This window comes from Rhinopithecus roxellana, chromosome 14, assembly GCF_007565055.1.
Source record: "Rhinopithecus roxellana isolate Shanxi Qingling chromosome 14, ASM756505v1, whole genome shotgun sequence".
Lineage (NCBI taxonomy): Eukaryota > Metazoa > Chordata > Mammalia > Primates > Cercopithecidae > Rhinopithecus > Rhinopithecus roxellana.
In genome coordinates, this window is record NC_044562.1 from 102,891,167 (window position 1) to 102,916,930 (window position 25,764).

A 25,764-nucleotide genomic window follows, 5' to 3' on the forward strand; every position below is an offset into this window, starting at 1 on the left:
TATACTACAAGGCTACAGTAACCAAAACAGCATGGTACTGGTACCAAAACAGAGATATAGACCAATGGAACAGAACAGAGTCCTCAGAAATAATACCACACATATACAGCCATCTGATCTTTGATAAACCTGAGAGAAACAAGAAATGGGGAAAGGATTCCCTATTTAATAAATGGTGCTGGGAAAATTGGCTAGCCATAAGTAGAAAGCTGAAACTGGATCCTTTCCTTACCCCTTATACGAAGATTAATTCAAGATGGATTAGAGACTTAAATGTTATACCTAATACCATAAAAACCCTAGAAGAAAACATAGGTAATACCATTTAGGACATAGGCATGGGCAAGTACTTCATGTCTAAAACACCAAAAGCAACGGCAGCAAAAGCCAAAATTGACAAATGGGATCTAATTAAACTAAAGAGCTTCTGCACAGCAAAAGAAACTACCATCAGAGTGAACAGGCAACCTACAGAATGGGAGAAAATTTTTGCAATCTACTCATCTGACAAAGGGCTAATATCCAGAATCTACAAAGAACTCAAACAAATTTACAAGAAAAAAACAAACAACCCCATCAAAAAGTGGGCAAAGGATATGAACAGACATTTCTCAAAAGAAGACATTCATACAGCCAACAGACACATGAAAAAATGCTCATCATCACTCGCCATCAGAGAAATGCAAATCAAAACCACAATGAGATCCATCTCACATCAGTTAGAATGGCAATCATTAAAAAATCAGGAAACAACAGTTGTTGGAGAGGATGTGGAGAAATAGCAACCCTTTTACACTGTTGGTGGGACTGTAAACTAGTTCAACCATTATGGAAAACAGTATGGCAATTCCTCAAGGATCTAGAACTAGATGTACCATATGACCCAGCCATCCCACTACTGGGTATACACCCAAAGGATTATAAATCATGCTGCTATAGAGACACATGCACACATATGTTTATTGCGTCACTATTCACAATAGCAAAGACTTGGAATCAACCCAAATGTCCATCTGCGACAGACTGGATTAAGAAAATGTGGCACATATACACCATGGAATACTATGCAGCCATAAAAAAGGATGAGTTTGCATCCTTTGTAGGGACATGGATGCAGCTGGAAACCATCATTCCTAGCAAACTATCACAAGAACAGAAAACCAAACACTGCATGTTCTCACTCACAGGTGGGAACTGAACAATGAGATCACTTGGACTCGGGAAGGGGAACATCACACACCAGGGCCTATCATGGGGAGGGGGTAGGGGGGAGGGATTGCATTGGGAGTTATACCTGATATAAATGATGAATTGATGGGTGCTGACGAGTTGATGGATGCAGCACACCAACATGGCACAAGTATACATATGTAACAAACCTGCACGTTATGCACATGTACCCTAGAACTTAATGTATAATTAAAAAAAAATTTTAAAAAAGGCAAATAAAGAAAATAATGAATGATTTGATACAAAACAGATAAAGAAAATGAATAGTCCGTTCACATGAAAAAAATAAAAACATATGAAAAGATATTGAATCTCACTAATAATTTGAATAATCAAATTAAAACAATGAGATTTATGTTTTATTTATAAAACTAGAAAAGACATTTTAAGCAGTTTGATAATTTGCTGTGAAAGGATGTGGAGGAAAAAAATAAGCACTCTCATACACTGTTGATATAAGTGTAAATTACAGAAACATTTTATGAAGGTAAGTTTACAGTATTTATCAAAGTAAAAAATGTCTGCTCTCTTTGCTACATATGTTCCCATTGTTAGAAATTCACTTTATAGAAATATCTACAAAATAATGACAAAATATTTGTGTGAACAATCATTGCAGCGGTTTTTATGGGAAAATATAAACAACCTAAATGTCTATCAAGACTAGCTAATAAATAAATAAAGGAAAGTTCGTCCATATAATTGAATGCAATGCAATCATCAAATAGATGATGTAAATTTAAATTGCTGGTATGGAAAATGTTCCAAACATATTAAGTGGAAAAGATAAGATATGAACACTGTATATTGTATAATCCCTATTGTGTAAATTTAAAAGGGCATATATTTACATGCAGGTTTAGGCATTAAATTTGGGAGGAAAGATGCACAGAAAAGATTAACAGTGATTACTTTTGAAAAGAGATAATGTTAATAAGTGTAGAGAAGTACTTTTACTTTTCTGCCATGCTATACCTTGTGAATTTTAAATACTGGCAGTTATTAGTTTTATTTATTTTAAAATGTGAATAAGGATAAACTAGGTGGCAGCCATTTTGGTTGTCTCGTTTTTAGTGTTTTTTAAATAAAGGAGAGCTGTAAAGACCACTGAAAATATATTAAACAAGAATTAACTGGGCCAGTGTTATTCACAAGATTCATTTTCATAATTGAGAATTGAATTCTATACTGTCTGAGTAAAGTCAATGAATAAATGCAACTACAAGTTTAACATGATCCAGTGGAATTTCTGTGGTTTTCAGACAGCAATTGCAATCCAAGGACCACTAATAAATATGCTTAAGATAAAGATTTTCTAACAATAAAGCTGTCCTATGATGGAAAAGATAGCCTAACAAAACAATAAAACCTGTGTTGGCAGGGGGATGGTGGCTCACACCTGCAATCCCAGCACTTTGGGAGACTGAGGTGGGTAGATCACTTGAGGTCAGGAGTTCAAGACCAGCCTGGCCAATAGGGTGAAACCCCATCTCTACTAAAAATACAAAAATTAGCTGGGCGTGGTGGCGGACGCCTGTGGTCCCAGCTACTAGGGAGGCTGGGGCAGGAGAGTCGCGTGAACCAGGGAGGCGGAGGTTACAGCGAGCCGAGATCTCACCACTGCACTCCAGCCTGCGGGACAGAGCGAGACTCTGTCTCAGACAAAAACAAAAACAAAAACAAAAACATAAAACACTAAACCGGTGTCAATGATGTGTTTAAGCACATCCTGCTATCTCTGCCTAGAATACTGTCCCCTCTGCTTTTCCGCCTAGCTAACTCCAGCCCAACTCACAAGAGGTAGCTCAAGCATCGCCTCCTCCAGGGAAGCTACCCTGATCCTCTCTTTCACTTTGTGGTTTAGATAACTGCTACTCAAAGAGTGGTTCTTAAAGCTAAAACATTTTACACAACATCCTCATGATCTGACTCAATGCCTGAGGCCTACTAAGTCTATATTTTAAACAACATTCCAGGTGATTTGTAGTCACATTAAAATTTGTGAAACAGTGGGTAAATGACAACGCTGGGTGTGCCCACAGTTTCTTGTGCATACCTACATCATAGCATTCATTATACAGCATTTACAATTTTGTGTTCTTGTCTAAATTAGACTGCAAGATCCCTAAAGGCAAGATCTAAGATTTTTGTTGTTGTGCCATATCCATTGCACCTGGCACATTATGGACACTCTATAAATGTTTGCTAACTGAGCAAATCAGAAAGAATGAATAAAAAGTAAACACAAAATTTAATTCCAACTTTACAGAACTCTATCAATTATATAGCAATGTAAAAACCTTAATTACAAATGATAGAAAAAGTGATTTTAAAAGATATTTTTAAAAACCACTATGCTTAAATGTATGCATATCCTAGAAATATATTACAAATTATTTTTATTCTCATGAAAGAGCACATGAAATCCAGGACTATACATAAAGCATCTTATGATATTTGCCCTTTCTTCTTTTAAAAAAAGCCCACTTTCAAGTTATCATATAATATCATAAATTTAGGTGCAAGCCAGCAGCTGAAAAAATAGAAATAAACTACTTTTAGATTTCTTTTGTTTTGTTGATGACACACAAATTATGTTACTGTTTATCTTTAAGACTGCAGCTGTTGCTGGCTCTGCATCACCGTTTACTGTAATTACTGCCTTCAGATTTCTTTCTGACCCATATCCTGTTATAGGATATGCTCAGGCTAGATGAGCAACTTCTAAAATCAGCAGCAATCGTGGATGTTTGCAAAATCATTGCATTAGAAAACTCTTTTTCTAGTAACATGAAAATTATTTAGTATGCCTTCACCCTTTAACAAAAATCCTCACCTGGCTGTTTCTCGCCACTCAGCATCCTCACCTTCACGCCAACAAATCTCATCCAGTTCTGTGAAAAGGTCATGAGGAATGTGTTCCTCGTCATCATCCTCGGTTCCAAGAATAAATTGTACCCTCTGTGATGGGGTGTCTAAAAAATCAGAGACATGTATTACCATGAACATGTATTACCATGACCCTGAGCTTAAAATATCCCAGTCACTGCCTTCAACATCACCCCAAGCTCACACCTGCCCTGCTCCCCACTGCAACACTCATCCAAAACAAACTCAGGAACTAAAACCAAATTCATCATTACATGAAGTCCAGTATAATTTGGGAGCATAAATATGTAAAATGTATATATTAATGTATACATATAATAAAAAATAAATAAATGATTATTTTGGATTATTTTTAACACTCATGGAAACTATTCCTATTTCTCAGACACATATACTCATTTTCTCTCATCATATATGGTATATTTTATGGGTAATATTCAGAAGAGTAGATTATGATAAAATTCATTTATACTAAAACTATGCAGAGTGTTATTCACCAAAAAAACTCCCTTGTGATCCTCCTTTGTAGTCATTCCTATCTCCCTTTTGTAGCCCCCAGCAACCACTAATCTGGTCTCTTCTGCCAGCTTTGCCTTTGCAAAATGTCATGTAAGTGGAAACACAGCATATAACCTTTTGAGACTGGCTTTCTTCACTTAGCAAATGCCTTTGAGATTTTGAGATTTATCTGTCAATGTGTGTATTAGTAGTTCATTCTTTTTCATAGCTGAGTAACAGTCCATTGTAGGAATGTACCACTCTTGGCTTATGCATTCACCTGCTGGAGGACATTTGGATTTCTAGTACTTGGCAATTATAAATACAACTGCTATAAGTATTCTTGTGTAGGCTTTTGTGTAAACATAAATTTTATTTATCTAGGGTAAATACCTAAAATGAGGATTGCTAGTCATACGAAAAGTGTACATTCAGCTTTATAAGACACTGCCAAACTGCTTTCCAGAATGGCTGTACCATTTTGCATTCCCAGGAGCAATGCAAGAGAGTTGCAGTTGTTCTGAATCTTCACCAGCACTTGGTATTATCAGTTGTTTTGTAGCCATTCTATGTAGTGGTATTTCATTGTGGTGTTACTTTACATTTCTATAATGGCTATTGCTGACAATTTTTCCTAAGTTTATTTGACTTCCATATTTATCCTCTGGCAAAGTGTTTATTAAAATATTTTGCTATTTTTATTGGGTTGTTTGTTCCTTACTGTTGAGTTTTGAGACTTCTTTATACATTCTGGATACACGACAATTTTTGAACGTATGATTTGCAACATTTGTCTTTTTTCCCCATTTATAGTTTGTTTTATATTCTTTTAGCAGTGTCTTTCATTGAGGAAAACTTTTAAATTTTGATAAATTCTAATTTGTGTGTGTGTGTTATAGATTACGCTTTTAGTATTAAATTTGAAAACTCTCTGCCTAAAGGTCACAAAGATTTTCTTTTATGTTTTCTTCTAAAGTTTTGTATATTATATTTTACATCTTGTAGCTATGGTCCATTTTGAGTTAATTTTGGTATAAGATATGAGGTTTAATTCACAGTGGTTTTTTTTTATTTTTTGCATATGGATGTTAAATTGTTCCAATATCATACCATTTATGGAAATGACCCAAATAAAAGACACAGAAAAAGTGTATTCTTCATGCTTTGTGCTGTTTTCAAAAATCAATTAGCTATATTTGTTTGGACTATTTTTCTGGACATTCTAATACGTTCCATTGATCTAGGCCTATATTTCAGTCAGTCCAGGATATTATAACAAAGTACCATAGATTGAGTGGCTTATAAACAACAGAAATTTGTTTCTTGCATTTCTGAAGGCTGGATGTCTGAAATCAGGGTGCCAGTGTGATTAGGTTCTAGTGAAGGCCTTATTCTGGGTTGCAAACTGCTGTTTTCTCCTTGTAATATCACATGGTGGAAAAGGCTGAGAGAGCTTTCTGAGGTTCATGTTATAAGGGCACTAATCCCAATCATGAGGGCTTTACCCTCATGACCTAATTTCACCTCAAAGGCCCAGTCTTCTAATACCATCATATTGGGGTTGGAATATCAACATATGAGTTTTGGGGGAACACAAAGATTTAGTTCATTTCTTTGTCTATTCCTTTGACAATACCACACTTTCTTGATTACTATAACTTTAGAATAATTCTTCAAGTCAGATGGTATGAGTCTACCAAATTTGCTCTTCTTTTTCAAAACTGTTTGGCTATTCCAACCTTTTTGCCTTTCTATACACATTTTAGAACAAGTTTTTCTGTATCTACAAAATTCCTGCTTGGAATTTGATTGAAATTGCATTAAATCTATGGATCAATTTAGGGAGAATAGTATCTTAACTGTAACGATTTTTTCCAATCCATGGAAACTACATGTATCTTCATTTATTTAGGTCTTCTTTCATTTCAAAACATTTATTTCATCAGGTTTTATAATTTCCAGAACATAGATTTTATACCTGCTTTGTTAAATTTATACCTAGATATTTCATTTCTTGAGGTTATTATATTTTTTAATTTATTTCCAATTTTTAATGCTAGTATAAAGAAATGTTATTTTCATGTGACCTTGGATCCTTCAACCCTATTAAACTTACTTATTATTTCTGAAAATTTTTTTTGTAGATTCCATGGAATTTTCCAGGTAGACGATCATGTCATCTGTGAATATGAACGATTTTATTTTTTCCTTTCCAAACTCTTTATTTTTATTTATTTATTTATTTATTTATTTATTTATTTATTTATTTATTGTACTAGATAGAATTACAGTACAATATTAAGTGGCAGTGGTGAGAGTGGCCATGCTTACTTTGTTCCTGGTGGCAGGAGGAAAACAGTCTTTTATGAGTAAGTATGATGTTAGTTTCCCTTCATCTGAGAATGCTTTTATTTAACCTTCATGCCTAAAGGATAAGTCACTGGATATAGAATCCTGGACTAAATATTCTTTCAGCATTCTCAAATGCTATTCCACTTCCTTTTAGCCTTCATGTTTCTTAATGAGAAATCCGCAATCATTGGGATCATTGTTCAATTTTTCTCTGGCTACTATTAGAATCTTTTCTTTGTTTTTAGTTTTCAGAAGCTTGGTTATGATACTTTTGAATAATTTGGGGATGTGGGGCTTTGTTTTGGTGTTCGTTTATTTTAGCATTTATCCTTGTTTATTTTAGCATTTATCCTGTGGGAATCCTGAGCTTCTTGAATGTGTAAGTTGATGGGGTTTTTTATCCAGAAATTAATTCTTTCTTTCTCTCTCTTCTCTTTCTTTCTTTCTTTCTTTCTTTCTTTCTTTCTTTCTTTCTTTCTTTCTTTCTTTCTTTCTTTCTTTCTTGCTTGCTTGTTTGCTTGCTTGTTTTCTTTTTCTTTTTTTTTTTTTTTTTTTTGAGATGGAGTCTCACTCTGTCACTCAGGCTGGAGTGCAGTGGTGTGATCTCTGCTCACTGCAACCTCTGCCTCCCAAGTTCAAATGATTATCCTGCCTCAGCCTCCCAAGTAGCTGGGATTACAGGCATGCACCACCACATCCAGCTAATTTTTGTATTTTTAGTAGAGATGGAGTTTCCCCATGTTGGCCAGGCTGGTCTCAAACTCCTGACCTCCAGTGATCTGCCCGCCTTGGCCTCCCAAAGTGCTGGGATTACAGGCATAAGCCACCACACCTGTTCTCCAGCAATTATTTCTTCCATAGTTTTCTGTTTATCTGTTTGTTTCATACTATTTCTCTTTTGCTTCTGATATACTGATAGCAGAATCCACTGAGAATGGTCATCAACAATAGCCACAGCTTGTTTTGACATCATCTGTTCTCTAATTTTCCCATAAATACGCTATCAGTCACTCTGATAAATCTAACCAACAGAGGCTGGAAACAAACTCATTCACTTTGTCTCATACATGTCTTCACTTAAGGTTACTATCAACAGGACTCAAAGCAGAAGGATGGACCAATCTACAGTATATACCTCAACCACACTGCCGATGTATTCAGCTGCTGAATGCAACCAACTGAATAAATCCCCCAAACCATGAAGGTTTCCCTTACAAAGCCATGTGACTTTCTCCTTTAGTTTCTATATTAACCTTTCCACTTGGCTGGAGGCATTAGATCAGGTACAGTAGGATGTATGAGCAATTGCACAGTTTCTTTCTTGGACCACAAGGAGGTAGCTGAGGGCAATTCTATCATCCATAAAAACCTTAGTCCCCGAACTGAGGCTAAAGAAGGCTGCAATTGTATCATTAATCTTTTAGATTAAATTCAGGGGCAAATTTCTTACCAATTTTTCTAATTTGATGAATACCATTCTAGGGATAACTGTCTAGGGCACACATAACTAATAAGTCAATTATCCCTCCGGGAAGCTCATCCTCATAGCCAAGTGTAGATTTTGGAGTTGTGTCCAAAATTGTCTAAAGCTTACATAATCTATTGGTGGTGTTTGCTTAAACATTCAAAGGTCTCTTACAACCATCCCTGTGGTTCAAGTCACTGTGTTTTATTTGATAGGAAAGGAAAATAACACATGATTTGGACATAAGACATGCAGTCTTGGCCAGGCACAGTGGCTCATGCCTGTAATCCCAGCATTTTGGGAGGCCGGGGTGGATGGATCACGAGGTCAGGAGTTTGAGACCAATCTGGCCAGCATGGTGAAACCCCATCTCTACTAAAAATACAAAAAATTAGCTGGGCATGGTGGCACGTGCCTGTAGTCTCATATACTCAGGAGACTGAGGCAGAAGAATTGCCTGAACCTGGCAGGCGGGGATTGCATTGAGCCAAGATCACACTATTGCTCTCCAGCCTGGGCAACAGAGCAACACTCCATCTCAAGAAAAAAAAAAAAAAAAAAAAAAAAAAAAAAAAAAAAGACATATGGTCTTATGGTTTTAAGGGTTCACACAATGGCCCTAGAAAGAACATGTTATTTACAATGACTGTGGCCCCCAAAATGGACTGATGTCAGTTAGAAGACACAGTTTGGCAATGTCTCCAACAGGGCCTCCAGGCCAGCTAGTTGGCCTTGGGGTTCTCAGTTCAGTTCAGATAATTGAGATTATCCCTGTTTTTCAGAGAAACTGCTTGGGGACAGGCAGTCCAATCTGATCTATTTGTCCATGCCAGCCGCTACATGGCATTCATCCATCCCATGGAATGAGTGATTGACGGTTATAGAAAGAGGGGTAAAAAATACACCCAAAGGTGTTAATAGGTTGTGTGTGTGTGTGTGCGTGTGTGTGTGTGTGTGTGACAAAGGATCTTTCCCTGCTGTTTCTAATAAACTTCTCAAGGTTAAAAGCGATGATGATCAAAATGCAGGCAGAGACATCTGATGAAGAATGTTAAGCCAGCAGGCAATAACATTTAAAGCATTTACCACAGTTTGACAGACTCACACCAAGGACTTTTCTTTATGTGGTAGTCTCCACGGAAAGTTCTGAAAGATCATTAATTTTACTCCTGCACCTGAAACATAGAGTGTGTTCCATTTCAGTAGCTATAATTTTACTTTTTGTTCTAACCATCCTCTATCATACTCAAACCTTTTGTTGGGAAGGGTCAGAATAAGGGAGAAAAGGGCATTTTTATAAAATTTAGAGATTCGTTATGTCCCCTACATTAATGGTGCATTTGGGCAATTGTAGGGGGTCTTGGCAAGCAGTGTACTCAACTAAATGGTTACTACTCTTAGAATGTAGGACCAAATGAAGCCAACAAGCATATCCAGTTAGCTATACAAGAATTAAGTACAAATTCCTGAGGCCTCCCTTTAGTTAGACTAACATTTGGAGGATATATCAATCAGGCTGGCCTGAGGTTTCTGTAAGAAGAAAGGAAAATGCGTCATGCCCAGAAATGGTCATGGTGGAATACTAATTTTTCAATATAAGTTTGTACAAAATCTTAACCCTTTCGTTCTGATTATTATCCACTTAGCGGCTGAGAGGAGATGAACTCTTTCTGAAGAAGCCACATTCAGTGACCAAACCATTTTACTTATATGTGTGCACCAGGAGGAGGTGAGAGAGGCAGAGGTGGAAACTTTTCTTAATTTTTGAAGAAGCACTTCCAACATTTAACAATACCAGATGCCCATGGATGATAGGAAATGTGGAAGGTCTGTCAGATACCTTGACTATCAGCCAATTGTTGCATGACTTTGGGGATTAAAAAGTGCATGACTCTCTGACTGCGAATGGTTCAGAAATCTGAATACATAATATAGATTAGTTTCAAGGGTCACATGGTGTGTCTAGAATAAACTAATTGGCTGTAACAGCAACATCCTCAGACTAGATGTATCTGCTGCCCTACTATCAATACAACATTTATTAAATTCTTGCCTGGTTCCAACATAAGGGTTCTAGAACTTTTCTAGAACTTCAGGCTGACCACAAGAAGTCATCTGAATTTCTTTGTTGACCTTTTCATTCTCCAGTGGGTCACTTATATCAGCATTATGAAACCAATCTGGGGTATAAGAATGCAATACTAACTTATGCCTCATCTATAGTTGCCCCTTGATTTTGTCTCTTCCAGAAAAATCTCCACAACAGGGCCAAAGTTCTTTTACAGCAGATAGAACCCATTACAGAAAATTCCAAGACTTTTTACTGTCATCTCCAGATGGATTACAAGTTGGCATGATGGTAGGAGAGTCTGAGCAAAAAAGATATCCCAGTTTTGGCTATTCTTCTGTTACCAACATTACATGGCCCACCTCACTCATTTTCCAAGAAAACCAGTCAAAGTTCTAATGATTTGCCTTGTTTCTGTACATAATAGTCATAAATTTTCCTCTCATGCTCACTGTAGGTATGTATCTCTAAAATTGTTGTTTGAAAGAAAATGCAGCCGGGTGCTGTGGCTCGTAATCCCAGCACTTTGGAGGCCTGTAATCCCAGCACTTTGGAAGACCCAGGCAGGCAGATCATGAGGTCAGGAGATCAAGACCAACCTAGCTAACACAGTGAAATCCCGTCTCTACTAAAAACACAAAAAATTAGCCGGGCATGGTGGCGGGCGCCTGTAGTCCCAGCTACTCGGGAGGCTGAGGCAGGAAATGGCGTGAACCTGGGAGGTGGACCTTGCAGTGAGCCGAGATCGCGCCACTGCACTCCAGCCTGGGTGACAGAGCAAGACTCTGTCTCAAAAAAAACCAAACCAAAACAAACAAACAAACAACAACAACAACAACAACGAAAAAAGAAAAGAAAATGCAAACTTGTTCCTTTCTCCCCACCCCACAGCCCAAATGAATCTAAGTACTAATTGTTACAATGGGTGAACCTGAAACTACTGCCAGACTGTAATCTCCCTGCCTAAAGGACAGTTAAACCATATCTACTGCCTAGTTCTCAGCTTTCAACTACCTCCCCAAATCCTCCTCATTAACGAGCAATAGAGTAGAAGAATATTTATTGCTCTGCTTACTAGACAATTTGGTCCACAAGTTTGCTACCAATACCAATGGACTTCTTTCAAAGTCTATTAATTAACTGTGAGGCCATCACCCTTCTTTCCCCAAAAGCCACGTCTCTGTCAGTATCCCTTCCTCACTGCCAAAACTGCCAAGAATTGTGAAGGGTATCAGCATTTGCCCTGCCAGTTTTATGGATGCTGGCAAAAGCCATGAGACTCTTGAGTCAGAGATAAAAGACAGTTTATTATGCACAGAATAGTAGTATCTAGAGTATGATCATTTGTGTTGCATTCTGAGCCCCAACTCCCACAGAAGGGTGTGCAAAGGGCCAGGAGATGCTGCACATGCAGCAGGATGTGTGACAGGGGAGAATCAAGGTAGGGAACTCAACTCTTTCATAATGGACAACAATCCTCACTGATTGTTGTCCCATAAAGAGACATTATCTCTACTGTATAAAGATAACAAACCTACACTTTGCTGCAAAGAGAGACACAATCTATATCTTCCTAGTGTGTTCATGATACAAACATACTTGTAAAGATAGACAGGCACAAAGTCAGTTAGTGCCTCTGCCTAAAAGATGTTTGGGAACGTAAGAGATACACGGAGATTTGTCTTCTAACAGCCATCTTCATGTTCTGATAACTCTCAGAAAAAGAAAGAAAAGTCTTTGAATTAAAAGCTTTTGTTGAGGGGGTGGAGCAAGATGACCGAATAGGAACAGCTCCAGTCTCCAGCTCCCAGCGCGAGCGACACAGAAGACAGGTGATTTCTGCATTTTCAACTGAGGTACTGGGTTCATCTCAATGGGGAGTGCTGGACAATTGGTGCAGGTCAGCTGTTGCAGCCCGACCAGCGAGAGCTGAAGCAGGGCGAGGCATCATCTCACCTGGGAAGCGCAAGGGGGAAGGGAATCCCTTTTCCTAGCCAGGGGAACTGAGACGCACGACACCTGGATAATCGGGTAATTCCCACCCCAATACGGCGCTTTAAGCAAACGGGCACACCAGAAGATTATATCCCACACCTGGCCGGGAGGGTCCCATGCCCAGGGAGCCTTCCTCATTGCTAGCATAGCAGACTGCGATCTAACCACAAGGCAGCAGCGAGGATGGGGGAGGGGCGCCCGCCAATGCTGAGGCTTAAGTAGGTAAACAAAGCCGCTGGGAAGATCGAACTGGGTGGAGCTCACAGCAGCTCAAGGAGGCCTGCCAGTCTCTGTAGACTCCATCTCTGGGGACAGGGCACAGCTAAACAATAACAACAACAACAAAAGCAGCAGAAACCTCTACAGACGCAAGCGACTCTGTCTGACAGCTTTGAAGACAGCGGTGGATCTCCCAACATGGAGGTTGAGATCTGAGAATGGTCAGACTGCCTGCTCAAGTGGGTCCCTGAACCCTGAGCAGCCTAACTGGGAGACATCCTCCACTAGGGGCAGACCAACACCCCACACCTCACACGGTGGAGTTCACCTCTGAGAGGAAGCTTCCAAATCAAGAATCAGACAGGTACACTCACTGTTCAGCAGTATTATATCTTCTGCAGCCCCTGCTGCTGACACCCAGGCAAACAGGGTCTGGAGTGGACCTCAAGCAATCTCCAACAGACCTACAGCTGAGGGTCCTGACTGTTAGAAGGAAAACTAACAAACAGAAGGGACACCCACACCAAAACCCCATCAGTACATCACCATCATCAAAGACCAGAGGCAGATAAAACCACAAAGATGGGAAAAAGCAGGGTAGAAAAGCTGGAAATTCAAAAAATAAGAGCGCATCTCCCCCTCCAAAGGAACGCAGCTCATCACCAGCAACAGATCAAAGCTGGACGGGGAATGACTTTGATGAGATGAGAGAAGAAGGCTTCAGTCCATCAAACTTCTCAGAGCTAAAGGAGGAATTATGTACCCAGCACAAAGAAACTAAAAATCTTGAAAAAAGCGTGGAAGAATTGATAACCAGAATAATTAATGCAGAGAAGGCCATAAACAAACTGACGGAGATGAAAACCATGACACGAGAAATACGTGACAAATGCACAAGCTTCAGTAACCGACTCGATCAACTGGAAGAAAGAGTATCAGCGATTGAGGATCAAATGAATGAATTGAAGCGAGAAGAGAAACCAAAAGAAAAAAGAAGAAAAAGAAATGAACAAAGCCTGCAAGAAGTATGGGATTATGTAAAAAGACCAAATCTACGTCTGATTGGGGTGCCTGAAAGTGAGGGGGAAAATGGAACCAAGTTGGAAAACACTCTTCAGGATATCATCCAGGAGAACTTCCCCAACCTAGTAGGGCAGGCCAACATTCAAATTCAGAAAATACAGAGAATGCCACAAAGATACTCCTCGAGAAGAGCAACTCCAAGACACATAATTGCCAGATTCACCAAAGTTGAAATGAAGGAAAAAATCTTAAGGGCAGCCAGAGAGAAAGGTCGGGTTACCCACAAAGGGAAGCCCATCAGACTAACAGCAGACCTCTCGGCAGAAACTCTGCAAGCCAGAAGAGAGTGGGGGCCAATATTCAACGTTCTTAAAGAAAAGAATTTTCAACCCAGAATTTCATATCCAGCCAAACTAAGTTTCATAAGTGAAGGAGAAATAAAATCCTTTACAGATAAACAAATGCTTAGAGATTTTGTCACTACCAGGACTGCCTTACAAGAGACCATGAAGGAAGCACTAATCATGGAAAGGAACAACCGGTACCAGCCATTGCAAAAACATGCCAAAATGTAAAGACCATCAAGGCTAGGAAGAAACTGCATCAACCAACGAGCAAAATAACCAGTTAATATCATAATGGCAGGATCAAGTTCACACATAACAATATTAACCTTAAATGTTAATGGACTAAATGCTCCAATTAAAAGACACAGACTGGCAAACTGGATAAAGCGTCCAGACCCATCAGTCTGCTGTATTCAGGAGACCCATCTCACATGCAGAGACATACATAGGCTCAAAATAAAGGGATGGAGGAAGATCTACCAAGCAAATGGAGAACAAAAAAAGCAGGGGTTGCAATCCTAGTCTCTGACAAAACAGACTTTAAACCATCAAAGATCAAAAGAGACAAAGAAGGCCATTACATAATGGTAAAGGGATCAATTCAACAGGAAGAGCTAACTATCCTAAATATATATGCACACAATACAGGAGCACCCAGATTCATAAAGCAAGTCCTTAGAGACTTACAAAGAGACTTAGATTCCCATACAATAATAATGGGAGAATTCAACACCCCACTGTCAACATTAGACAGATCAACGAGACAGAAAGTTAACAAGGATATCCAGGAATTGAACTCATCTCTGCACCAAGCGGACCTAATAGACATCTATAGAACTCTCCACTCCAAATCAGCAGAATATACATTCTTCTCAGCACCACATCACACTTATTCCAAAATTGACCACATAATTGGAAGTAAAGCACTCCTCAGCAAATGTAAAAGAACAGAAATTATAACAAACTGTCTCTCAGACCACAGTGCAATCAAACTAGAACTCAGGACTAAGAAACTCAATCAAAACTGCTCAACTGCATGGAAACTGAACAACCTGCTCCTGAATGGCTACTGGGTACATAACAAAATGAAGGCAGAAATATAGATGTTCTTTGAAACCGATGAGAACAAAGATACAACATACCAGAATCTCTGGGACACATTTAAAGCAGTGTGTAGAGGGAAATTTATAGCACTAAATGCCCACAAGAGAAAGCAGGAAAGATCTAAAATTCACACTCTAACATAACAATTAAAAGAACTAGAGAGGCAAGAGCAAAAACATTCAAAAGCTAGCAGAAGGCAAGAAATAACTAAGATCAGAGCAGAACTGAAAGAGATAGAGACACAAAAACCCTCCAAAAAATCAATGAATCCAGGAGTTGGTTTTTTGAAAAGATCAACAAAATTGATAGACCGCTAGCAAGACGAATAAAGAAGAAAAGAGAGAAGAATCAAATAGAGGCAATAAAAAATGATAAAGGGGATATCACTACTGACCCCACAGAAATACAAACTACCATCAGAGAATACTATAAACACCACTACGCAAATAAACTAGAAAATCTAGAAGAAATGGATAATTTCCTGGACACTTACACTCTCCCAAGACTAAACCAGGAAGAAGCTGAATCCCTGAATAGACCAACAGCAGGCTCTGAAATTGAGGCAATAATTAATAGCCTACCAACCAAAAAAAGTCCAGGACCAGATGGATTCACAGCTGAATTCTACCAGAGGTACAAGAAGGAGCTGGTACCATTCCTTCTGAAACTATTCCAATCAATAGAAAAAGAGAGAATCCTCCCTAACTCATTTTATGAGGCCAACATCATCCTGATACCAAAGCCTGGCAGAGACACAACAAAAAAAGAGAATTTTAGACCAATATCCCTGATGAACATCGAGGCAAAAATCCTCAATAAAATACTGGCAAACCGGATTCAGCAGCACATCAAAAAGCGTATCCACCATGATCAAGTTGGCTTCATCCCTGGGATGCAAGGCTGGTTCAACATTCGCAAATCAATAAACGTAATCCAGCATATAAACAGAAACAAAGACAAAAACTACATGATTATCTCAATAGATGCAGAAAAGGCTTTTGACAAAATTCAACAGCCCTTCATGCTAAAAACTCTCAATAAATTCGGTATTGATGGAATGTATCTCAAAATAATAAGAGCTATTTATGACAAACCCACAGCTAATATCATACTGAGTGAGCAAAAACTGGAAAAATTCCCTTTGAAAACTGGCACAAGACAGGGATGCCCGCTCTCACCACTCCTTTTCAACATAGTGTTGGAAGTTCTGGCTAGGGCAATCAGGCAAGAAAAAGAAATCAAGGGTATTCAGTTAGGAAAAGAAGAAGTCAAATTGTCCCTGTTTGCAGATGACATGATTGTATATTTAGAAAACCCCATTGTCTCAGCCCAAAATCTCCTTAAGCTGATAAGCAACTTCAGGAAAGTCTCAGGATACAAAATTAATGTGCAAAAAGCACAAGCATTCCTATTCACCAGTAACAAACAAACAGAAAGCCAAATCAGGAATGAACTTCCATTCACAATTGCTTCAAAGAGAATAAAATACCTAGAAATCCAACTTACAAGGGATGTCAAGGACCTCTTCAAGGAGAACTACAAACCACTGCTCAGTGAAATAAAAGAGGACATAAACAAATGGAAGAATGTTCCATGCTCATGGATAGGAAGAATCAATATCGTGAAAATGGCCATACTGCCCAAGTTAATTTATAGATTCAATGCCATCCCCATCACGCTACCAATGAGTTTCTTCACAGAATTGGAAAAAAACTCCTTTAAAGTTCATATGGAACCAAAAAAGAGCCTGCATTGCCAAGACAATCCTAAGTCAAAAGGACAAAGCTGGAGGCATCATGCTACCTGACTTCAAACTATACTACAAGGCTACAGTAACCAAAACAGCATCGTAGTAGTACCAAAACAGAGATATAGACCAATGGAACAGAACAGAGTCCTCAGAAATAATACCACACATCTTCAGCCATCTGATCTTTGATAAACCTGAGAAAAACAAGAAATGGGGAAAGGATTCCCTATTTAATCAATGGTGCTGGGAAAATTGGCTAGCCATAAGTAGAAAGCTGAAACTGGATCCTTTCTTCACCCCTTATACGAAAATTAATTCAAGATGGATTAGAGACTTAAATGTTATACCTAATACCATAAAAACCCTAGAAGAAAAGCTAGCTAATACCATTCAGGACATAGGCATGGGCAAGACTTCATGTCTAAAACACCAGAAGCAACAGCAACAAAAGCCAAAATTGACAAATGGGATCTAATTAAACTAAAGAGCTTCTGCACAGCAAAAGAAACTATCATCAGAGTGAACAGTCAACCTACAGAATGGGAGAAAATTTTTGCAATCTACTCATCAGACGAAGGGCTAATATCCAGAACCTACAAAGAACTCAAACAAATTTACAAGAAAAAAACAAACAACCCCATCAGAAAGTGGGCAAAGGATATGAACAGACATTTCTCAAAAGAAGACATTCATACAGCCAACAGACACATGAAAAAATGCTCATCATCACTCGCCATCAGAGAAATGCAAATCAAAACCACAATGAGATCCATCTCACATCAGTTAGAATGGCAATCATTAAAAAATCAGGAAACAACAGTTGTTGGAGAGGATGTGGAGAAATAGCAACCCTTTTACACTGTTGGTGGGACTGTAAACTAGTTCAACCATTATGGAAAACAGTATGGCAATTCCTCAGCGATCTAGAACTAGAAGTACCATATGACCCAGCCATCCCATTACTGGGTATATACCCAAAGGATTATAAATCATGCTGCTATAAAGACACATGCACACATATGTTTATTGCGTCACTATTCACAATAGCAAAGACTTGGAATCAACCCAAATGTCCATCAGTGACAGACTGGATTAAGAAAATGTGGCACATATACACCATGGAATACTATGCAGCCATAAAAAAGGATGAGTTTGTATCCTTTGTAGGGACATGAATGCAGCTGGAAACCATCATTCTCAGCAAACTATCGCAAGAACAGAAAACCAAACACCACATGTTCTCACTCATAGGTGGGAACTGGACAATGAGATCCCTTGGACTCGGGAAGGGGAACATCACACACTGGGGCCTATCATGGGGAGCGGGGAGGGGGGAGGGATTGCATTGGGAGTTATACCTGATGTAAATGACAAGTTGATGGGTGCTGACGAGTTGATGGGTGCAGCACACCAACATGGCACAAGTATATATATGTAACAAACCTGCACGTTATACACATGTACCCTAGAACTTAAAGTATAATAAAAAAATAAAAAAATAAAAAAATGCTTTTTGTTAAAATTGTAATTTCTTTGTGAACCTTTTCACCACCCTTCTACCTCTAAATATTCCCAATTTTATTTTCCCATTCTTCAATGCATTCTTTGATGGGGGAAAAAAGAATTCTTGGGATTTTGCCTTCATTATTTCCTTTTTCATTATATTCTGTACAGATTATATGATTGTTACCTAGAAATCTTCACGAGGTTTTAAACAGAAAATCCATACTATTCCTATATGAGAGCAAAAATTATTAGTCTAGCCAGAAAAAAATTCATTTACTTTAGAAGAAAAATATAAGATTAGGGATAAATCCAGCAAAATTATGTAGTACATTTGTGATAAAAATAATAAACCTTTATTGAATGATGTAAAAGAAGATCCAAATAAATGCATAAGGTATATTGATGGGGAAGGCTTAGTAATAAAAAAAAAATCATGAATTCAATGTTAGTCCAATGAAACATCTGGTATGTTTTAAACATTTTAAAACCCAAAAGAATGAGTAAATTAGTAACAAGTATATAGTAATTACTGAAATCTGTAATATTTATCATTTCATATATGAAAATGAACCAATTAATAAGTTATTGAGGCCGGGCGCGGTGGCTCAAGCCTGTAATCCCAGCACTTTGGGAGGCCGAGACGGGCGGATCACGAGGTCAGGAGATCGAGACCATCCTGGCTAACACTGTGAAACCCCGTCTCTACTAAAACATACAAAAAACTAGCCGGGCGAGGTGGCGGGCGCCTGTAGTCCCAGCTACTCGGGAGGCTGAGGCAGGAGAATGGCGTAAACCCGGGAGGTAGAGCTTGCAGTGAGCTGAGATCCGGCCACTGCACTCCAGCCCCGGCGACAGAGTGAGACTCCGTCTCAAAAAAAAAAAAAAAAAAAAAAAAGTTATTGAAATAATTAGGTTACAACTAAGTCATAATTGAGAGGATTTCAGAGGACAAAGGTGAAAAATAAACACACAATGATAAAACAGTGTCATATTTTTGTGTAAATAAATATCTGTGGTAACTCCTGCCTAACTCATTAGCCTCATCTTCTGCCAGTCTTTCCCTTGCTATTACAGTCTAGGTACATTAGCTTTCTTTAAGACTCTTAAAAAATCATGCTCTTTCCCACCTCAGAATCTTGTAGTTGTCTTATACATCTACTCTCTGCTTAAATGTAGTATACTTTGGCACACCTACCTAATGATCCTTGTAAAACAGACATATGAACACATACATATCCATGTCTAAGCATATTCATGTACAAACAAATCAGCCCCCTGCTATCCTAACTCATAGCACCCTACATGTCTTGATCTACTTATCTCAACTGCAACTAATACTTAATTGTGCAGTAATTGATTTTACATCTATCTCTTTGCTAGAATGGATGAAATATAAAGGCAGAAACTATGTTTGTTTTATTCACTGCTATATCCTCAGTAAATATCAAAGGTTTAACAAGTATTAATTTATTTAAAAGATGGAACCAAGATGTATTTTGTACACTTTCAGCTTTTTTTTTTTTTTTTTGATAATTTTTATCTTGTTGCATGAACTTTATGCATAGCTTTCTGGGTAAAGTAGGGTAACAAAATATATCTCATCAACATGTCAGCTTGTTTGTTTCTGGGTTTTTTTTTTTTAACAGAAAATAAGATTGCTCAAAGTTTCTAGTCTTATTCTGTAACTGTAATTACAATTAACAGAAAAAAAACAACAACAAAAAAACACCTCACATCTACCTTAAGAGCAGCTAGAAGTTCAGAGTAAATCCATCAGTATGAAAGGTAACCTTAGCCTGTGAAACTAAATATGACACTGGCATGTTATGAAAATGGATAGAAAAATAGTAAAAATTTTTGCATTGATATTTCAAACCACCATTGTGTAAGAAATAATATTAGTTAACTGCACTAAAGAGGAAAACAAATTCTTAAGGTAAATCAGATAAGAATAAATGTGGTTATTAAAATAGAGGGAAAAATATTCTTTACCTAACTCAATAAAACTGCCCTGTTTTTGTTTTCGTTTGTTTGTTTGCTTTAGTTCCTATAATACGCATTCCTTGGGAGCTGAAATGTGCAGAGCACTTAGCACACTTACGTCAATTTTTAAATGCATATTCTATAGAAAGAAATGGGTATGGTTGGGCTGTGTCCCCACCCAAATCTCATCTAGAATTATAGCTCCCGTAATTCCTATGTGTTGTGGCAGAGACCCAGTGAGAGATAATTGAATCATGGGGACACCCCCATACTGTTCTCATGGTAGTGAATAAGTCTCACGAGATCTGATGGTTTTATAAGGCAAAACCCCTTTTGCCTGGCTCTCATTCTTTCTTGTCTGTACCATGTAAGATGTGCCTTTTGCTTCCTGCCATGATTGTGAGGTCTCTTCAGCCATGTGGAACTGTGAGTCCATTAAACCTCTTTTTCTTTGTAAATTACCCAGTCTCAGATATGTCTTTATCAGCAGCATGAAAACAGACTAAATCATAAATATAGAAAAAAAGTAAAATATCCTCAAATAATATATTTACAGAACATGAAAAAACATTCCCTTATTATTCAAGTGGAATGAAATTACAGAAAATAGTATAAAAAACAAAGTGAAATAATTTAGATGAATTATAAGTTCAATTATATTGAGATTCATGAGAATCCATGACAATTTTGCTATCTTATTAGCCAAGAGGGTCCTGTAACTCAGCAACTAATTAAATGATGGCAAGCTAAGAAGTTGCAGTTCAAAAAAATGTGAAGCTGATTTCTTCCTAGATTTACTGAGCAAATAAATTATCTTTTAAAAAAAATAACGTACTGCAGTCTTCAGCCTGGCTGTCCTTCGATTAGTTGCTTGGCCAATTCATTAACTGTAGGATAGTATCTATAAATGCTATACCATATTTACTGTTCTTAAATTGCTTATAATCTGGTTTGAAAAATAAGATGAATACATAATAACAAACAATGTAAGGCAATAATAATTAAGCACTAACACATCTGGTTCTTAGTGCTATAAGGGCAATGAGGTGCAAAAATAAGTGAAGGCTACAATGGTCAAGGAGGTTTTCACAAGAAGAGGTGGGATTAAGTCAGGCCACACCAGCATTATGAACATAATATTTTTGACTATAGAGTAAAAGAAAAAGATTCAGGATTACTGAGACAAAATTAATGGTTTGGTTTAGGCAACAGATTTAGAAATACAATAATACAGAATAACTTAGAAATAGAATAATGCAAGAAAACACCTCAGTAGCTGAAGTTCAAGATGAAATCCCAGGTCTGAAATCCACTGCATGCTCTAGAGAGAGATTTGATGCAGATTATATATATATATATATATATATATATATATATATATATATATATAAAATCATCTATATGCATGATGATATATATACATATCATCATATATATATGATATATACATATATGAATTAGAATTAAAACCAAGGAAAAGCTGGAATCCAGCCAAACCTGAAGCATTAAGATCCCGGGTAAGCAGTGAAACAATAGCCAGGTTGTATGAATCAAACAAGGATGAAAATATACCAGAGAGAAGAAAAGCAAAAATTCCAATGCTAGGGAACCAGAAAGAGTCCTTTCCTATGCATGTATACATAATATATGGTAAATAATATGTATATATTCATACATATAAATAAAAATAAATATACATAAAATTATACTACATATTTTAAATATATAGAAATCTATAACATTTTAAATGAGGATTAGACCTTTAATAATTAATGATTGGTTGAAATTAGTATGGACCAAACTGGAAGCAGTCAATACCAAGAATTCAAAAGCTCAAGAAAAAAACAGTAATTTAGTTTTGTAAGCAAATCCAAGGGTCAGTAGCACAAAAATGAAATTCCAAAAAGCAGATCTGCAGCCAGAAGAAAAGGAACAAGTGAGTCATGAATGCTGTTTTGTAAGAATGTAATAAAATACAATAATTTATCACACTAGTTTGCACCATGTAATGAGCATAAGTCTAAATGTGCAGGCTTTGTCTTGCAAAGTGGTTCCATCAGGGGAAAACTGGAGTGAATTAGAATATCTCATTAAAGGGAAACTTGGTTGCAAGACAGGAACGTGGATAACAGAAAGAAGCAAAGAAATAATAGCACTGGAGAGCTGGGGACGAAAGTCAGAGGAAGCCCAGGAGTAAGATGCTTGCAATGGTGAACAAGCAATGTACTGATATTGGGCTCCTTATATTTCTACCTGCCAGAATTAGTCTCCCAGAAGATTGAACCAAGCCCCAAAAGAGGAAATTATAGCTGTAAAAATACTTTTCAAGTGATAAAGAATCACATAAATATTACTGATGATGATATTAGTGGTAGAGGTGATGGTTATAATGATGATATAGAATTGCCTACCAGAAATAGAGAGCTTTACAAATTGAAGCAGGTAGACTAATCATGCCATTAATTAAAAGAAAGTTGTCAGAATGAGAGCCAACATTGTAGGTTGGGTGCTCCAAAGATAACTTTTGCATAGCTAACTTTGAGGTGACTAAGGACCATCATATGAAGAAGGTCATAAGGCAGTTGGAGATTTGAGATCAGATGCTGGAAGAGAGAGCAGAGTTGGAGATAGAGACATATATAACATTTAACTAAAGATATCACATGATTACGATGATGATGACAACTCAAAAATGAAAGTCTTGAGAGAGAAGAAGACTCAACGCTGGAAAAGTAATAAGGTTTAAGATTTGGCAGAAGGAAGACAAGTTAACAAAAGAATCAGAAATAGAAAAAATATGTAAAAGGATTATTACATTACACAAATATTTAATGAGCACCTTCCTTTTGCCAGATACCACTCTAATAGTGAATAAGACAGATATAAACAGAAAAAAGCCTCTGCCTTCATGGAACATCCATCTCATGGAGAGAGTAGTATAAATAGGAACAAAGTAGAAAAGAATTTCAAAAAGAATAAGAAGTTAATAATGTTGGATGTTGTAGGGTAGTCAATAAGACCTGTGTAAAACAAAGAGGTTCTGGATAGCCTAATTTTCAATAGCACTGGAATTCCAAAGAACATGTATTACTGTTATAATCAGAAATAGACAAATAAGGTATTTCCATTTGGAATATGGACTATATTTTCAACAAATAATTAGTTAAGAAAATCAAATTTAAATCATTATACTATTTGAGGAAAGCCTTTGTAGAATCATAAATGGAAACAAGCAAAGTCCTTAGCAAACTTCTATCTTTGCATTATTAGCTATATTACTCATACTGCCTTAATAACTCACATACTAATTAACCAGGGTCTTAAAGAGATTGTTCCTAATAATCAGTGAAAATACTCTCCTTTTGCAGGCCTTCTCCAAAAGCACTCTATTTTTAGACCTTTTCTGGACAATATTTTACAAATACGCTGAGAATATTTATTTATCATGCCAGCATTACAAGTACAATGACAGACGTGAATTGAAAAACTTCCATTTTAATATGTGATCTTGCTGTCATGATGTACACAAGCCTTGGTTACTATGACATTTAGCTTAAGAGAACAGATTCACAAAATGCTTACCATTGTGCATTTCTGAATCACAGACACTTTTCTTCCTCTTTATCCTTGTTATACTTCAGATGAATCCATATTCAGATAATCTATCTTATGAAATTATGACAAGTTTGGTAGTTCTGTTCCAAATTTATGTCTCCAGTCTCCTTGAAGCTCAATAATATTTTCCATTTTTAGTTGAACTTTAAAATTTTGTTCATAGTATTTGAATGTCATGCACAATCTATTCATTGAAATTTCTATATTTTAATTCATTTACATAATTGAAATAATATAATATTATCAATACTAATTAGTAATTTCATTACAGGATAATATATTGATAAAATGAATGTTTCAGATGAAGCACCAAGAACAAACAGACATTTATTTCCATATGGGATAAAATATTATATGCAGAATTTGCAAACCATGCTCTAAAAGCCTAGTTATGTGACTCTAATTTTTCACCCACACAGAGGCTATAAAGGGTCATGAGATGAAACAGACACATTTTAGAGTTCTTCGGAAAGAGCTGTAACATGAGTCTGACATTTCCTTATTCTCCTTAAAAGGGATGGTAGTAGGGGTATGATTCCTGCCTGAGAAACATAAAGTCAGTCTAGCTGCTGATGGCTGACATTGCTGCATTCAGTAACACACACTTTCAGGATTTATCAGAGCACTCAATCTGAGTGTATGTATGTGTCTTCTGTGAATCATACATAAGCCACACACATGAGAGGAGAGCGGGGAGAAGAGAGTGAGAGGGTGTGGAATATAGAGTCATCTTGGTCTGCCACAGAGCACTGAGAAGATTTCAGCAGAGAGACTCTATCACTATAACTGAATGCCTAGGGGATGAAGAGGAATAAACAGTAAGGCAGAAAAGAGTGCAGGTGAGAAAACCTCCAGGAGAGAACGAGTAAATGCAAACTCTTGCTAAGCCTAGAGAGTGTGACATTAATTTGCCACAGTAGCAGTGAAGTAAGAACTTTCCTGCTTTACATCTATTAGAGAGATAAGAAACTAGAGCTAGGAAGATGATGGAGCATCTAAAGGAAGATGTTCAAGGTAGAAAAAAAAAAAAAGCAACTACAGTTGACCCTTGAGCAACACAGGTCTTATAGGTGCTGATCTCCCACACAGCTGAAAATCTGTATATAACTTTTGACTCCCTCAAAACTTAACTACTAATAGCCTACTGTTGACCAGGAGCCTTAATAATAACATAGTCAATTAACACATAATGTGTATATTATATACTGTATTTTTACAATAAACTGGAGAAAAAAATAAGAAAATCATAAAGAAGAGAAAATATATTTACTATTCATTAAGTGAAAATGGATTATATAAAGGTCTTGATCCTCATTGTCTTAATGCTGAGTAGGCTGAGGAGGAGGAGGAGGAAGAGGAGGGATTGGTCTTGCTATCTCAGGAGTGGCAGAGGCAGAAAAGGTAGAAGGTGAGGCAAGAGAAGCAGACACACTGGATGTAACTTTATGGAAATACATTGCAATTTCTGACCTTTTCGCTTTTTCATTTCTCTAAAACTGTTTCCATGAGATAGGATCCTTCTTCCACCATTTACTTTAGTTTCAGTGCACATATTATAGAAGGGTCCATGTTGTAAAAGCAGTTGAACCTAGTCTTGAATAATTGTAACTCTTCTGCCAGATTGTCTAATGTGAATTCGTTTTCTGGCACTGCTTTTTCAATGTCTTTTTCCTTATCTTCTGGCACTGGTTTAGAAGTACTCATCTTCTGGTTTCTTCTC

The 25,764-nt window shown here is 37.3% G+C and overlaps 1 protein-coding gene across 15 annotated transcripts in view; it reads right to left on the reverse strand.

The window, feature by feature from the left end:
* Positions 1 to 25,764, reverse strand: part of SLC4A10 (solute carrier family 4 member 10) — a 391,444-nt gene that overhangs the window by 158,321 nt on the left and 207,359 nt on the right. For all 15 annotated transcript variants that reach the window (XM_030916975.1, XM_030916973.1, XM_030916978.1 and 12 more), the window contains one exon: positions 4,067 to 4,205. In XM_030916975.1, coding sequence (XP_030772835.1) covers positions 4,067 to 4,205 — 139 coding nt within the window. The remainder of the gene's footprint in view (positions 1 to 4,066; positions 4,206 to 25,764) is intronic.